The 17659-nt window shown below is 37.6% G+C and overlaps 1 protein-coding gene across 1 annotated transcript; it reads left to right on the top strand.

Annotated features, from left to right (window-relative positions):
• The first annotated feature begins 387 nt into the window (after positions 1-387).
• LOC104903332 (hypothetical protein) lies at positions 388-12629 on the top strand. Its single transcript, XM_010691347.4, has 3 exons — positions 388-799; positions 1100-1305; positions 12313-12629. The coding sequence occupies exons 1-3, from the start codon at positions 701-703 to the stop codon at positions 12488-12490; spliced, it is 483 nt and encodes a 160-aa protein (XP_010689649.2). The 5' UTR covers positions 388-700; the 3' UTR covers positions 12491-12629.
• Positions 12630-17659: the final 5030 nt, after the last annotated feature.

Here is a 17659-nt window from a genome sequence, read left to right as displayed (position 1 = left end):
TTGAATAGTTCTAAGTAGTTGTAATGGTTATTTTTCAAAAATTAAAAGTATTTTTTGGGTAATATTATATAAGTTTACTGTTTAAAATCTTTAATTATTGTGAAAATTAGGATAGTTTGAAGACTATAGGCAATGATCCATTTTGGACCATGTCTAGATGCCAGTGCGATATGAATCCTTACCTAAAAAACGAATTTGGATCTGAATCCTAGAACCTACCCATTCTCATCTCTACATATAAGGCTATTCACATGTAAGCAAACATATCTTCTCCTCGTAATGATCTCTCATATGATTTTTGGGAACATGGTCATTAAAGTCAAAAGGCCGCAGGTGTAAGGACCCATCAAAGTTACTTTTCTACCATGGAAAAATGGAATCTACAAAACAGCTCCAGGCACGCAGTTCTGTGCTGTTTAGCAACCTGCTTTCCCGTTACTTATACCCATCTACGGAATCCGAGTCTAAACCAATTACACATTTAAATAAGCGCTACAAAAGATAAAGCTAAACTTTGAGTGGCTCAACTTTTACGTGGTGTGAACAAAAGAAGCATTTTCATCAAAGTTTAGCTTATTATTTAACAGTTAGTTCCATCTGAAAATTAGACGTATTGTCTTTAATTGATTCTCCAGTCCCATTATTTCACTCTCCTGCAGTCCAGAAGCTCCATCTTCTCAAAATTGCTTGATTTCAAACAATGTCGAAAATAGCAGGGTTTTTTGTGTGCCTTTTGGTTATTTCTTTAGACATTGCAGCAGGACTTTGCGGTATTGAAGCGGAAATTGCTCAAAATAAGGTGCCTGCTTAATTCTCTGACAGCCGCAATGTTTTGTGTTTGAAGGAGATTTTGCTTTTGTTTTTCAGTTTTCATATATGCTGTAATAAAGACTAATGATAAGCTAACATATATTTCTTTAAATAAAAGCTCATGAGTTAAGCATCCGAATCAGGCATTATATTCACTGAGAATTGATGTTGCTAATACTTAGTTTTTGCCAAATATTTCTACTTCTAACATCTTATATGCAGCATATACCATTTGTGCGCGTTATATCAATAAGCGAAATGATTACAGTTGCATTGATCTGTATAACAGGTGAAACACTTGAAGATGTGGATATTTGAGTGTAGGAGTCCCAGTGAACAAGCCTTCAAACTAGGATTAGCTGCAGCAGGGCTAATGGCACTTGCCCATGTTATATCCAACTTGCTCGGTGGTTGCATGTGTATTTGCAACCAAGAAGATCTCCAAAAATCTTCCTCCAATCGCCAACTAACTATAGCATGCCTCATCTTCTCCTGGTGACTGTCTCTTCTTTTTTTGTTTTTTAATTGTTTGAATCTTCGATGGATAAACTTCAACAGAATAAATCACTACAGTAGCAAGCTTAAAAATAAATTTCATCAATTTTTTTAAAAAGATTTATCCTATTTATAACTATTCAAGCGGTCAAACTTCTAAAATTTAACCATTTTTTTTATAAATTTATATCCGACAAAAATAGATATCATGTGAAACCTTAGATTTCTTTTGATTTGTCTTTTTACGATATAAAAGTCTAAATTATTTAATAGTACATAATTAAAAATACTACTGGTTAAATGTGCCTTTTAAAAACCGGATAAAGAACAGATGGAAGAATTGAGGAAAATAGATAGAGTATTACATAAATGAGTATTGTTATAGGATCAAGAGTAATGATTGTAATCTGAAACTAGTAGGTGTTCTTTAATTTGCATTCTCTCTCACTAGTATTTATGCAAACATATACCCCTTTACGCGTATATTTTTCACGTTATTTATGTGCATCACTGGAAATTGTGTGAGGTCACCACGCCTACCTATATGAAATTTGAGTATCTAACATTCAGGTTTCTAAGTATAGATGATTTTTTTTGGGAAAGTTTCATATATGTTTTATTGGTATATTTGAGTAATAAATGTTCTTATGCCCAGTGTTAATAAATTTTTTTCAATCTATATTTTCAGTTTTTAACTTTTTATAATTTTTATAATTTTTATATTTTCGATTGTTAAACAGTACTCTTATCTCCTTTGTTATCGAGTGTTTTATGCCATATTCGTAGTACTGCCAGTATATCTTTTATTCCACGTTTTATTTTGTGCGTATGATACCACATATAAGTTAGGACATAAAAAGTAATAGATTAATTTGCTAATCAAAATCTGATAGGTTGGATGACGGGCAATGTCTTAAAATAATCAATGGAACTAACAAGATAAATTACATTAAATGCCTTTTACAAGACACGTAAGTACAATCTATTCCAAAGCCTTCTTAGATGAGAATTGAATCCACAACCTCTCTATAGAAGATGGAAGGGCTTACTACTCTCCCACTTCGTGAATCTCCATGAGCAACACGCTTGCGAGCAAAGTTGTATTTGATTTTATATATTAATTGACTAGTAGAGTAGGCAAAAATCGACCCAACCCACAAACCCAATTAGAATGCAACCCAATAATAACAGATTAGGTCAGGTTGAAATTTTCAACTTGTCAACTTATCAAACCTGTTTGTAGACATATTTTTTATTGCTATATGTGGAATGAGTACGGATTTGATTATCTCGTTGTAAAGATTTTTGTTTTCAAAATGTTTTAAAAACAAGTAACCAACAAGTCTTTAAAAAAGACTAAAAAGCGTAATTGGATATCTTGAAAATCATATGGACATTTGAGGGACTTATCCAATGTAAATTTATCCATCATTACTTCATCATTAGACAATGAACCAAATATTGATTTCAAGGGTAAGGGTACAAATATCATTAGGAATCAAATACACGATTCATGTCTAGTTTTACACGACCAAGTAACTGATTCCAACACCCTAAGAAGAGTAGTCTAGGTCGGATCATTAAAGACACAAAATACTAAATTTTTAGTGACATACCACCTCTATTCTTTTTCTATTGCAACAGTAGGTTTGGGCATAATTTTTATGGCATAAAAAAGGTGGGTAATTAAGCGTAAAGGTACCCTTCAATTTACTAGGGTAGAAAAGAGAAATTTTATTTTACTAAAGTAAAAAGCACCCCTTTAACAATAAAAGGTGGGTTGGTGAATAATTATTGAGTGTTATAATAGTATAAAGTTAGGGTATTACTAATGTCAACTAAACTTGTTTTATATTCCTCCAAAAGTGAAATTGTTGCAATAGATGCGAAACTATCTAAAATGATAATCGTTGGAATAGAAAAAGAAAGAAGAAAGTATTTATTATTCAACCAATCCTAAATAATTGTCTAAATCATCTTATTGGCATGAGAACATTCATTTATATCTTAGTCAGCGAAAATAAACATTTGAGTGTGTACATATGAAGAAATAATTTAATATGTAGAAATATAAAAATCAAAGATTAGAGGTTAGAATATTGAAGAAGACATGATATATTTAGGGCTCTACATCAAGAATGTGCTCAAGAGAGCTTGTTAGAAGTTTTAATGTCCAAATATAAGTGTTTAGATATGTTGAGGTATGTGTGAAGTCCATCAAAAACTACCAATGATGTAAAGAATTTCATTGGAAAACATCATAACCTGGATAAGCATGCCGCAATCAATCGTATTTGACAATGGTCCGCATTTTGAAACACCAAAACTGAAAGATTGGAACAGAAATTAAGGCTCATTTTGCTGTTGGAACCCACCCAAAGCTAATGGGAAAGTAGAGTCTTTCAACATGATCTTGGCAAATGAAATCAAAAGAAGTTAGAGAATGATAAGGGAGGTTAAAGAATTGAAATTGATTTTATGGTTAATCAGAACTATAACTAAGAACTCCATGGTCGAAACACCCTTTATTCTAGTCAATGGCACTGAGGTTGTGTTGCCCATTGAGATTGAAGAGCATACCCAAAGAGTAATGATTACTCAAAAGATGCCAACTAGGCCCTCCTAATCACTGATATAGACCAACTACGAAAGGTGAAATGCAAGGAATTAATGAGAATGCAATTGTACAAGCTTTGAGTTGCTCGTGAATTTAACAAAATAGTCACCAGACGACCGTTGAAAGTTAGAGATTTGTTCCTGGGGAAGATGGAAGCAGTAGGACGGGCTAAGGAATTAGGCAAACTAACGGCAAACTGGGAAGGGCCTTACCTGGTTGTGGAAGAAGTAAATGGTGGAACATTCCATCTTCAATAACTTGATGGACACTGCAGACAACAAACTTTGAACTCGGACACCCTGAAGAAGTATTAGTCGGGTGCAATTTTAACTTATGTAGTTTAAGAGAATTATGAATTTATGCATGTACCTTAGAACATTACCAAGAAAAATTCACATAATACAATTTCTACTTCCTCTCTATATTTATGATTATCTCTCCAATTTATTAAGTTATTCACTTCAGGGCATTTCACCAGAGGTGAACAATTAGTCTTAAGGTGGCAGTAACTCAGATAAAAATTGAAAAACCTAATACCTTCGAGAGGATATAAGTTAATATAACTTGTTTAAAGAATGACTAATTCTAGTATAGGAAAATCCTTTTTCAAACGAACACTGCTTCCTAAGGAAGAACGACTCGAAGATGATAAACCTTAGTAAAGGTATATTCTTTTCAAAGTAAGTTCAGCCAAGAAGTACGATCCCTAGTAAGGTAACCATTATTACAAGACGAATACTGCTTCCTAATGGAAGCCAGCCAGAAGATGATAAACCTTACTAAAGGTATACTATTTTCAAAGTAAGGTCGACCAAGTAGTACTGATCCCTAGTTGTGAACCATTATTACAAGACGAACACTGCTTCCAAAAAGAAGTCGACCATAAGATGGGAAGCCCTAAGAAGCGACAATTTTCAAACCGCATGAGCGTGAAAAGCAATGGATGTAAGATGAATCTGCCATTAAAAACCAATTGTGCGCGTCCAACTAAGTTTCATAAAAGATCGACCTAGGCTGGTTGGCTCCTTCTTGGAACGCACCTCGTTTGAAAAGATTGGACGAGCTTCGTCCCAAGAAGGAGGGGGGAGGAAGTGATCCAGAGTTGGGAGTACTAGGTTGAGTGTTATTGGACATGTGTAATTAGACTTAGCTAAGTTGGGCACAAATCACAAATATGCTATAACTCTAAGTTATAGGACGAGCGTTGTTGGACGAGTGAAAATGGACTTGGTTAAGTCAGGCCCAAATCACAAACGTCCAATAATGCTAATTTATGGGACGAGCATTATCGGAAGAGTGTAATTGGATACGTTAGGTCCAAAATAAAAAAATTACAGAGAGCTAAGTCCCAACATGTGCATTGGACGAGTCTAATTGCACTTAGCTAATTTATGCTAATATAATTACAAATGACAAGACTTTGGACACGTCTGAGTCTCAAGATACCAGAGTATAATTTGCAAAAAAGGTTAAAGATGGTTACAAGGGTGGCAAATCAACCAAGCTAAAAACCAAGCATAATTGTTATAAAAAGAGATCAAGACAACAATTGTTGGCTAAAGATGGTTACAAGGGTGGCAAATCAACCAAAATACAACGACAATAAGAGCCTAAAGGTTATTCATCCTAATTAACTTGGGTTGCATCTTTGTCGTCACCTGGCCTTCATAGACCTCCTCGCTGCCCTCCTCCTCCTCCTCTTAAGACTATGAAAAGCTCGCAGGGGTCTCGCCAACTATCTGGGCCCTATGGGAAATCCATTTGAAATTACTGTGGACGCTCATAACAAACTACCTCTTGTGGTTAGGCATCATATTGAAGGCTTTGACAGCCCACCCTTTGGTTATCTCAATGACGTCGAGGAAGGGTTCCTTGGCATCCTTAAAGGATTTGGCCACTTAATCTTCCAGCTGAGAGCTATCCTCATGAAGTTTGAGGTTATCCTTTATGAGCTCGGCTGCGGCCAAGAGAGCTGCATTCCTCCCTTCTTCTGTGTCGTCCGACATTGTGTCAAGGGCCAACTTCGAACCATCCCTCTTGTTCATGAACTCATTGATATTTATGAGGTACTGTTTGTTAGTGGACTCCATGGTCGCCAGACCACTCTAATAGGTCTTGAGAGTCTCGCAGTCATTGAAGTCCTTATCCTCGACAAAGGTCGCTTGGTGGACCAGTTGGTTATTCTCCTTCATCAGATCTCTAACCCAGTCTTCGGTCATGACACCGCGAACAAAGAGCTGTAGAGAAAAAAGGGTGTATTATGTCAACGGTGTCAATGTCAATAGAAAATTTACAATTATACAACCAGGACAACAAGGCAAATAAATAAATAATATATACCTCAGCAGCCGGCTAAGACATGTATCCAACATGTCCACACAAAGCTCCGCTTAAGCCTTTGATATAAAACTCAGGTTAAGTTTTGAAATGCTCTTGTTTAAGCTTGTCTCTCTCAACCCTTGATATTTTGGTGAAGGTTGGTGAAGACTCATTAGTCGAGTGAAGGGCTACTAATCAGCCTTTGCAGACCAGAAGATAGATCGATTCAAACTTCTTCAAGACTTTAGAATGATATTCTACAGGGCTTTTACTCTACCCCAAGGGGTATGTTTAGTGGAGGCCTTATAGCAATTCCTATACAATACAGTCCAGGAGAAAGAAAAAGATGACGGTAGTAGTTCAATCCTAACTCTCTTGAGTAAGCAAGTAAACTACCTATTTGATTTGTAAATCAAGCTTGCTTGCTAAGGCCGATAGGTGGATAAGGCTTTCTATTCTTTCTCTTGACTATAATTGGTTTCAAACAAGAGCAGCTCGCTCTACTATGAGCCCTTTGCCCTTATCTGAAAATGGAGAAGAGTATGTTCTTTTAATGATAAAAACAACTGCAAGTCTGTTGGACGTACTCATTGGACGTCCACCAACTCCCAGCGTCCGAGCTATGTTTGAGTAGTATAACTCACCACACGACCGAGGTGTAGATCTATAAGCAGGGACACTATAGGCCGACAATTCTCTATCAGCCGCCTTCGGTTGAATCTCTGTCGTCACTGCCGCTTCCAGCTAATTTTCGTTCTGATCAGCCGCGTTTGACTGATTCACAGGAAGGGAGGGAAAGCGATGTTATTCTTCTTCTAAACGAGCAAAAATGGTGGAATAGACGTCAACCACCACATTATTTTTTTCTCCCATCTTTTGAGTGACAGGAGTATCTTTCAAGAGAACGGACGAGCTCGTCCGTTCTGACTTCTTCTTAGGGAGAAAGCCCTTTGGTTTGTTTGTTGAAGGTACATCCCTAGCGGTAGTTGCCGACTGGTTTTTAGACGAAGCTTACTTCCTTGCCAATGTTTTGGAGGTTAGAGCATTCTTGTCCGAAAAATAAGATAAGTTAGATAAATCAACGCCCAAGATAAACGACCAAAGACCAAAGTCCCTAAAATTCATGGACACAATCTTTTTGCTAAAGAAAGTCGTCCAAACTAGGGCCCCACTCTTCAGAATACACTTCGTCTAATATTAGGTCCGTCCAGAACTTCCTTCTTGGATGAAGACCATATGCTAAAGGAGGTTGGTCCAAATCTTGTCGCGTTCCTTCAATGAATACCCTTCGTCCAGCATTTGGTTCTTTGTTCTAGATAAATAAAATTTGTGAGGTAGGCCGGCTAAGTCGAGTCACCTTCCTTCTATAAATGGACCTCGTCCAAGAGAGCCATTTAACTAAATGGGCCAAGGACATTCATGGAAGACCAATCAGTTTATGTCTCTTTCCTTCTGCGAATATCCTTCTTCCATAACAAAAAAAAAATTATTTATTTATACTCGTCCGAAGATAATGTCTTACCAAAGTCTCAGAGAGCTTTTCAGGCCCAGTCTTTGAGTATTCCTTCCAATGGCTTCAGCTAAGATGAGACAAGTCTATCTTGCCTTTCCAAGATTTACGGAGGAGTGGCCTGGTTACTTCTACAAAAGAATAATATAGAAGTTTAGTAACACAAATTAATGGATGACCGAAATAAAATGGAGAAAAACTTATTGAATTACTTCTATATATGTCCAACTGCAAACCAGTGCCTACCAAGAACTCATCATCAATAAATTTCTTTGAAAGGAATCCAATTGGTTGGTCCTTTCAAAGTGGAAGATTAGGCTTGGTGTACTCTATTATCCCAAAGTCTTCGACTACCTCGTCAACGTGTCTATCCTCCAGGTCAAAAATAGGACCCCCTCGTTCAAGATTGGTTACTGCCCTGCTATTGTAATGAAGCCTCTGGGCTACCTCTTTGCTAGGAGCTTGGAGAAATATAATATTAACTTTTGTCGTGCATTTTGGAGGGTTTATCCCAAGCGATGATAAACCAGCACGGCTGCAAATGCTAAACCAAGCGCCTTCAACAGTTTGGGGACATTAGACAAAGACGGCAAATGTGTAAAGGCGGGTAAGGAAAGGGCCATACACAATTCACACATGGCTATATATGTCAGGATGTTGTGCCATGCATTGGGAACCAATTGATTGCGGCCGAGGTTATAGTGCCTTAGCACTTCTTCAATAAATCATGTAGAGGAAGCCTCAGTACAGCGTCCTAAGCTAGCTTGTACACTGCAAACTTATGCGCACTCAAGATAGTGGCCCTTCCATCAGGAATCCTAAACGAATTTACCGGGCATGGGCATGGTCGAGGATAAATGGTTAGGGTTTGGGCCTATTTTTTCCAACCACTTCCTGTTAGCTATTATAAAACCTGGGTCAAAAAGAGGACCTAGACGTCTTCTAATTTTAGATGAGGGAGTAGAACGACTATCATATCCCTTGAATGATATGAATCTCTCTCATCACTATTGTTAGGAACCTCTCTAATTTTGACTTCTCTCCCATACGGACTTGCCTCCGTTTAGGTCTATACAAAATTTTCCTCAATGGTTTTTTAAGGAAGAGAAAACACAGCCTCTAGCCGAGCACTTTCAGAAAAGGCCTCTATCTTCCCTATTATTTCCCTCTTCAAAACACGACCAATAAATTCTTCCATCTAAGAGCTGGGAGTAGGAAGAATGATTCATCGTCTTAAACGGGTCGTTTTCTTACGCAAGCCAAATTACCGTGCACAAGTAAAGACTTTGTTGGCCAAACCCATAAAAACACGGATATGAAAAACCGGGCAGAATATGCCTAACTCTAGAATACGCCAAAGAAGAAATATTATGGTTTTAGGGTCAAGACAAACTCTTAGACGATCGGGTTTATTTGAAGAGGAGGAAGAATTCATTCTTATTGTGTTGACAAGAAAAAAAAGAATATAGAATAGGAAGGAGGAAAAAGGAGATATCTGATGAACACGACATGTGCTTTGAAGGCTGACGCATCGACGCAAGAATAACATATATCTGGACGAGTGCTCTCTCTCTCTAGAAAAGTCAGAAAAGCTCTAAAATTTCTCTCTCTAAAAAACACAAGCGTTAAAAGGATTTCATAAAGCACAAAGCGAAGTATATAAAGGGGGTCAAAAACTCCAAGTTAGTAAAAACTGAAGAGACACGTGTCATCCTAGGGGCTAAACGCGTCACTGATTCTACCGATAGAAGAAGATTAGTTAGTTTTGCTAAAAGATTACTCCCGTTTCAAGGGCAAATGTTGTAACGTAAGTGAAGGGTTGATAATAGTATATGTGGACCAATCAAATGCCTCCACGTGTCATTAAATATAGAGAGAAATATGACCTTTTGAAAGGGATTATTCCTCCTGACACTTTAAGCCCAATTCAAGAAAGAAAGGACCATCAAGCCCAAATCCCAAAAAACGGCTATATATGATTGACTAAATTAATACATTCAATATTTGTCTGCCATGTGGCTAATTCTGATTGCTCGGCCAATCAAATGCTCCCATTCTAGGGTGTCATATTATGGCAGCTTTGAGATCCCAAAGACTATAGATAGTCCCTTCAAAATCACGTAAAAGCTAGATCATATTGAATTTTGTGTCATCAGTCTGTTGAATTATACACTCTTTCTCTCCCTATCACTAAACTTCATTCCTTACGTAAACTGACTTAAACTTCGGAGGCGGAACCACACCCAGAACTCCGGGGTTGGTTTCTTTTGCTTCAGGTTCGGAGCGAGGATCAAGGAATCACTAGCGTACGTCTCTCCAATAACTTATTAAGGAAAGAAGAAAGAGCTTGATTTCAAGAGTTCATAACAAATCTTAATGATTGAAAGTTATATAGTATCTAACATCGATAACAAGGAAAAACAAGACACATACTAACATGATAAAATAAATTGTTTGTACAATAAAATTTGTTAATAATGAAATATATCTCATAATACATCTTATCCCTTGTTTGTTGACCAAATCATGCACCCTTCTATTAGAGCGTCTATCATTTTGACATAGTTTTGAGAAGAAATCTCTTTATAAGACCATTAAATAGTAAATGAAAATCTAATAATGATTACACATTTGTATAGTAAAATGCATCCTTACAACAAACCATATAAACCAAACTTTAAACTCCCATAAGGGAAGACTAACAAATTAAATTTAAAGCACCCAATATTGTAGACAAAAACTTATACTTGGGTTACAAAACTCTTCAATAAAGAGAAAGGATGATATTATTAACAGAAACTAGAAAAAATTGTGAATAAAAGTGAAAACCGGGCTTACACAATTGGAAAGGATTGTGGCAATCTCGAAGTAGCTGAAGAAGTACTAGGTTTTTTAGGGAGAAAAATGATAGAGAGTGGCAATTGGGGTTAAAACTTTAATATTGTCGATCAAGCGGTTATGTAAATGCATCGTAGAATTAGTTTCGTTCAAAAATTTCAAACTATCAAAATTTTCTTACTTTTGCTATTTGAATATTTAGAGATTTATGGTCAACTCTTAGTTTTTTGTTTCTCTTATTAAGATCATTGTCAAAAGCATCACGCATGTACAACATAATTCTAAGTGTGAACTTAATGCTTATGTTATGACATAACGACCAATTGTTCTGTAGCTTAAAAGTATCAACCCCCACATCTTGTATATGAGGTCTTAGTTCAAATCTCTGGTAAGATTTGTTAAGGGTATAACCGGTATATAAATTGGAACTAGTTGTTCCACGAAAAATAGAGAGAAATTATTGTTACTCCAATTACTACCAATTGGTTTTAGGTTGGATAATTCTAGCAACCTAAATACAGTCAAACTCTCCTTTGATAGGGCCTATGTTAGGCCTAATAATGTTTATGATGGTATCACAGCAAATGATCCTACTCATTACGTGTTCCAAAATGGAGGGGGGAAATAACTTTAAGAACTGCAAGATGGTAGGTGGTAAAGATCTGAGTATATACGTAAGTCGAACATAATTATGTTTGCCCCAAGTAGAGGCCCAATTGACCTCATGATAGAAGTAAGAGAGGGCGCATGGCGATGTTATGATGTACCTCATTGCAAGATTATAGGTGCTTCACATGTAAGTGGGGTGTTAAGTGTATAATGCACTTGTGAGTTGGGACTAATTGTCCCTCATAGAAGTAATAGAAGAGAATGACTAACATATTGATAGATTACTCCACCTATTACCAATTGGTTTAAGGCACGAACCCCTTCAACCTTATATGTAGTCAAATTATTCTCTTGCATAGGCTTGTCTAAATGAAGTTTATAAAGAGTTGTATTGCTCTTGGGACAACTTTTTCACATGGTTAGTGGATCACTTGACAATAGGGCGTTAAAGGAGACTAAATACATTAAAGAAATGATGACCTTCCTATTTGAGAGAAAAATTATCACCATATTCCCGTATTAGTCTCTAATTTGATTAGTTAATGAATAATCCTAAGTTTGGCAATAAATTCTCCATATCAATCCGACATGAAATTTGATCAATATCCATGTAACACCTTCTCATTAGTTATGACAACCTAATATATGGAAAGTTAAGAGACGATATAGAAGTATATAAAGTTGTACTATGTTACTAGGGATCAGTATAGGAAGAGTATCTCCATATTTCAAGTCATTCATAAATAAATAAAATAATTCCAAAATTTAGATTAATATTGATAATTGTTCGGAACCAATTATCTCATGATGATTTTTTTTTTTTTTTTTTTTTTTTTTTTTTTACGGTAAGATTAAGATAAATATCCTTTGTACAAGTGGGGAGGTGGGGAATTGGAGATCATGTATTGCAAGTGGCAAAAATCGTACCATTGTCACAAGAGTAGAGAGAAAGCTCTAACCAAACAGGTCAACCTTGATTATTTGATAAACTCAAGTTTAGCCTCTTATTTCTTATACTTATGAGAAGTTTATGTTTTACATATATATGAGTGTAAATTATTTCAGAACATTATCTATATAACGCTACATTAATCAATGGTCATGAAATATACAGGCTTATATTTGTAGTTGGATTGTCGATGCTGGTAATTGGGACGCTGGCGAATCAGAAATCGAGAGCATCATGTGGCTTCACTCACCATCACATGCTATCAATTGGTGGCATACTGTGTTTCGTTCATGGATTATTTTCAATTGCTTACTACGTTTCTGTCGCTTCGGGTGGGAATTGAGTAGAAAAAGTACTACCTTGCGTTCTATCTTTCAATGTTATCAATTGTTTTCAATAGACAATAGTGTCCAAACGGATAATATCATAATCTGATTATTATGTAGCACGTGATAAGTTTTCTACATGGCGTAGTTTTTAAATCGAGTTGATTCATTTTATTGAAATAATTTGGGTACTATGTAAAACACACACATACACACACGCCCACCACACATACATATACATATGCATATGCATATGCATATCCATATATATATACATATACATATACATATATAGGGGTGGGATCCATTTTCTGTTTTTGCTCATTTTATGTTGCAGCTTTCAGTTATTAGCATTAGGAGTGGTTTTCAGATCACATGAGAATGCTCGTTACATGAGAAATGAGAATGAATCTAAACCACACGATTGGATTAGAGTTACAACACTTGTTCATTAGAGTTATACCCCCTAAAAAAAGTTTGAACCCAAAACTGTTTTATTTGTTTTAGTTTTCTTCTTCTAATATCTATTTTTTGAGTTACATCACTTTTTCATTGGAGTTGCATCAATTATTCACAAGAGTTATAGAGCGTAAAATTGATTTTGATTTCTCATGTAAGTATACATTCTCATATGAATTCACTTATATATATATATATATATATATATATATATATATATATATATATATATATATATATATATATATACCCCCACACAAACACACACAAAAGTGTGCTTACAATGACCTTTCATGCGTGCTAAAGGTATGAGTGACAGAAGACCACGATGTAGGCCCCCTCATCGACATAGACTCAATCCCCTAGGGTCATGTGACTTTGGGGTATAAAGGTTAGGCTAGGGTGAAGGTTTGAAGAAATGTGAAAGAAATTGTGGTGCTCAAATCTAAATGATGGCCGAACCACATCACCATTCTAAAACAACATCAAAAATCACGTCTGTTATGCAGTGCAAAACTAGTAATCAATACTACAACTCCCAATAGTAGGTTCTCAATTTGGAGACTTGTGCAACAACGCCTGAGCTCGTACTCCGAACCTGAGGTCTACCTTGAAACCTGCAAGAAATGGACCCACCCTGGAGATTTGGGTGGTATTTCCCCCTCCGAAGCTTAAGTCAGATATCAGGGATATGAAGGAACTTTTAGAGAGAGAAAGTAGAGAGAGAGAGAGATAATTTATGGCATAATAACATTACTATGCTCTGAAAAATGTACCTTTCCCCTGATTTCAAGGACTATTTATACTGTTTGAAATAACTGTTGTACCTTGATGTCACCCTAATTTGGGAGCATCTGATTGGCTAAGAAATAATGATGTGACACGTGGTAAGTGCTGATTGGTCAGTACACCTCACCTTTTTACCGAAATAGGCTTTGCCTTTACTGGGCCTAAGTACAAGTTTGTGCCATAATGAAGCTTGTTAGTACACTTATTTCCTCAGAAAAGTGTACTTTAGCCCATCTAAACTTTTGACCCATGTACCTTACCAGTACACGGATGCATGGTTTGTTATGCGAGCAAGATTTCTTAAGTATGGTAAGTGTGTCATATGATATTATACTGAGTATATTTTCCTTGGAATAATTTCCATACTTCCGAGGAAAGTATACTCTCATAATATCATGTAACACTTACTTACCAAAGGCTTATTTAAGAAGTTATGCTAGCATTCAAACCTTAAGCTTTTGCACGATAATTTTTGAGTAATCTCTCAGCAAAAGTATTCTCTCTTAAGTATTCAAACCTAGCATAAACCCTAATACCACATAGATCTAAAACTACTCTCATTCTAAACATATTAGGTTGTTTTGCTCGTGAGAGAAAAACTTGTTGTATTTGAGCATCCTGTGAGTTCAGGTTGCTGGGGAAGTTGATCAGGGATCAATTTCATTTGAACCATCATAGTGGGTGGTTGAGTCGAACTTCCATAGGTGGATGTTGGGGAATCATCTTGTGCATAGGTGCATAAGTGATTGAGTGTAATATTTTTGTTATTCTGAGTTGATTAATAAAAGAGTGAGTGAGTGGAGGACGTAGATTTATTTGAAGTTGAACCTCGTTAAATCCTTGTGTTGTTTATTCATTGCTTTTATTTCCGCTGCTAGAGAACTGTTTCTTTATTGTTCTTACAATAATCGAAAAAGTTGCAACATTCGGACAAACACTCAATTCACCCCCCTCTTGCGTGTCTCTTGCACTTACAATTCTCTTGCTGCTTGCTAATCGCCATACAGGGATCCAATCTTTCCTCCATCACATTCGAATTTCATAACCATCAAATGAGTCACAATGACAGCCTTGACGTGGTTCAAGGTGGGTCGTCCGAGGATGACATTATAGGCTGTCAAATCTCGTACCACTAAGAATTTCACAAAGAGCGTTCGGGCGACCTCTTTATCTTTTACCTAGACGGGTAGAGTGATTGTTCCCAGGGGATGGATGACTCCTCCACTGAATCCAATAATAGGATGATTGACGGGTACCGAATTTCCTTCATCAAACTTCAAGCTTGACAGACAATCTGCACTGATGATATCGGTAGAACTCCCTGTATTAATTAGGATCCGTCTTACCCCGAGATTCGCCATCTTCATCTCTACCACTAGCGGGTCATCATGAGGTGTTCTTATCTTCCCACAATCCTGCTCGCTGACCACAATTTTGAGGAATGGATCAGACTCTGCCTGGTTGGTGAGCATTATCTGGCTGAGTTCCCGCAGATAATTCTTATGGCCGCGATTTGTAGGACCTCATGCTGCAAATCCTCCATAAATCACTAGCACTACATCTTCGTCAGTGCTTTCATCATCTTTTCTTCTTCCTTGACGATTGTCTTTTTTCTAGAATTTTCTACTTGCCTGAGGTAAATAAGAGTTTATTTTACCCTTGCGAGCTAAATCCTCCAAAACTCGTTTCAGATGCTTACACTCATTCGTGTCATGACCACAATCTTTGTGGAAATGACAGTACTTGCTTTTATCTCGATGCCTGTAAGACGTCTTCATTTCTGCTGGTGCCTTAAGCTCATATTGATCTTTGATCTCCATGAGGATGGAGTACTGATCTTTACTGAATTCTATAGGCTCAGCTAATGATGCCAGTTCAGATCTCTTACTTCTTCTAGACGAAGTTGTCATTGAGGTCACCGCCTAAGTTTCAGCTTTCTTGGGGATGTTCTTTTTCGGCTGGATGTTTTCTTCAACTTTCTTTGCCTCTGGCTGTTTGCTTCAGCACAAACCTCTATAGCATGAATAAAGGCTTCGGCCTCCTGCAGAGCCTCAGTCAAGGTGGATATCTACTTTTTCACCAAATCAAACTTAAAACATCCAGGTCTTGAACCCCGGATGAAAGCGTCAAACGCTACTCCTGCATTCAGATCCTGGATCTGAAATGCTTCCAGATTAAATCTCTTCACATAACTTCTTAGAGCTTCCTTAGGTCCTTGGATGACCTTTCCTAGATGCATGCTGGTCTTCTGCTCTTGTCGATCTACGACAAAATGACTGGTAAACAAGATACTTAGCTCAGTAAAATTATTCATCGAGTTAGGCTGCCCCTTTTAACGTGGGTGGAAAGTTCTTGCACCATGTAGCAAAATCAACTCCCTGAACATACATCTGATGTTTGTATGCGGACAAGTGATCATCTGAATATGTAGTGCAGTCAAAAGAGATCTATTGTCGGAAGCTTAACCTTTGGGAATGGAGGGGACTCCATGATTTTGGCTGAGAAAGGAGTCGGCCAGTTAATCTTGAGTGCCCCAACATGTCCCTCAGTGGGTATGTGCTCCCGACGATATTCCTTCAGCACTGGGTTTGAAGAGGTGTTGGCTAAGGCCTGACGCCTATACACTGCAGAGCCGAAGGTCTTTGACTTCTTCCTTCTGTTCTGGATGGAACTCTTAATGGAGGATCCTTCATATAGGGAGTAGACCCTGAGGCCGAGCGCTGGAGAGCGGCTGCCCTCTTGGCCTCCAAATACTCCCTAGCATCCGTCTCCATCTTGTGGCCACTAGGAGGAATGTTATCTCTCGGCCGAACTACTAACTTCCAATCCATCTTCCTTCTAGCTTCAATTGTGGTTGGCTGCTTTCCTTTAGACAGTGGCTTAGTCTTCTCTTGCCGAGGAGGCCGGCTTATCCCTGGACGACCTTCTAACTGCCCCCTAACGGCAACACAGCATCCTGCGCTGGATTAAACTGAAAAAACAACATATTTTTCTTAATTTGCTCCTCCATGACAGCGGCCATCCTGGCCTGGAAGTCATTCAAAACATTTTCCAAATGACCAGCTGTTACTGGACGGTCAGGATTCTCCTGGATGATAGGGCCCCTACTTCCTCCCGAGGGACGAACGACAGCTGAAGGCTTGTCTCGTCGTCGGGGCGGCCTCTCGTCACCCATTGGATGAGTGACAATCAGTCATTGTTGCGTCTTCCCACAAACGGCGCCAAATGTTACATAGTGCAAAACTAGTAAATCAATACTACAACTCCCAACAGTAGGTTCTCAATTTTGAGACTTGTGCAACAACGCCTGAGCTCGTACTCCGAACCTGAGGTCTGCCTTGAAACCTGCAAGAAAGGGACCATCCCTGGAGGTTTGGGTGGTATTTCCCCTCCGAAGCTTAAGTCAGATATTAAGGATATGAGAGAATTTTAGAGAGAGAAAGTAGAGAGAGAGAATTTATGGCAGAATAACAGTACTATGCTCTGAAAAAGTATCTTTCCTCTGTTTTCAAGGACTATTTATACTGTTTGAAATGACTGATGTACCTTGATGTCACCCTAATTTGGGAGCATCTGATTGGCTAAGCAATAATGCTGTGACACGTGGCAGGTGCTGATTGGTCAGTACACCTCACCTTTTTACAGAAATAGGCTTTGCCTTTACTGGGCCTAAGTACAAGTTTGGGCCATAATGAAGCTTGTTAGTACACTTTTTTCCTGAGAAAAGTGTACTTTAGCCCATCTAAACTTTTGACCCATGTACCTTACCAGTACAAGTACGTGCCACTTGTAAAGTGGCGATGAGGCCACGTGTCACTTTCATAGCTGTTGATTTTGAGGCTACAACAACGTCCATCATCCAATCATCTTCCAACCATCACCTATTATGATCAAAATTCCAAAACTCCAAGCACATTCCTTTCAATTTGATTTGACTT

Source organism: Beta vulgaris, chromosome 9 (genome assembly GCF_026745355.1).
Source record: "Beta vulgaris subsp. vulgaris cultivar EL10 chromosome 9, EL10.2, whole genome shotgun sequence".
Classification (NCBI taxonomy): domain Eukaryota; kingdom Viridiplantae; phylum Streptophyta; class Magnoliopsida; order Caryophyllales; family Amaranthaceae; genus Beta; species Beta vulgaris.
The sequence above is the reverse complement of the archived record's forward strand: the minus strand, read 5'-3'. Positions and strand labels throughout refer to the sequence as shown.

What these genes read in the sequence shown, in the direction of transcription:
- LOC104903332 (XM_010691347.4), top strand. Translation starts at nt 701, where the DNA reads ATGTCGAAAATAGCAGGGTTTTTTGTGTGCCTTTTGGTTATTTCTTTA. An exon ending in CGGAAATTGCTCAAAATAAG is followed by an intron (nt 800 to 1,099) that starts GTGCCTGCTTAA and finishes TCTGTATAACAG; the next exon opens with GTGAAACACTTGAAGATGTG. An exon ending in GCATGCCTCATCTTCTCCTG is followed by an intron (nt 1,306 to 12,312) that starts GTGACTGTCTCT and finishes TGAAATATACAG; the next exon opens with GCTTATATTTGTAGTTGGAT.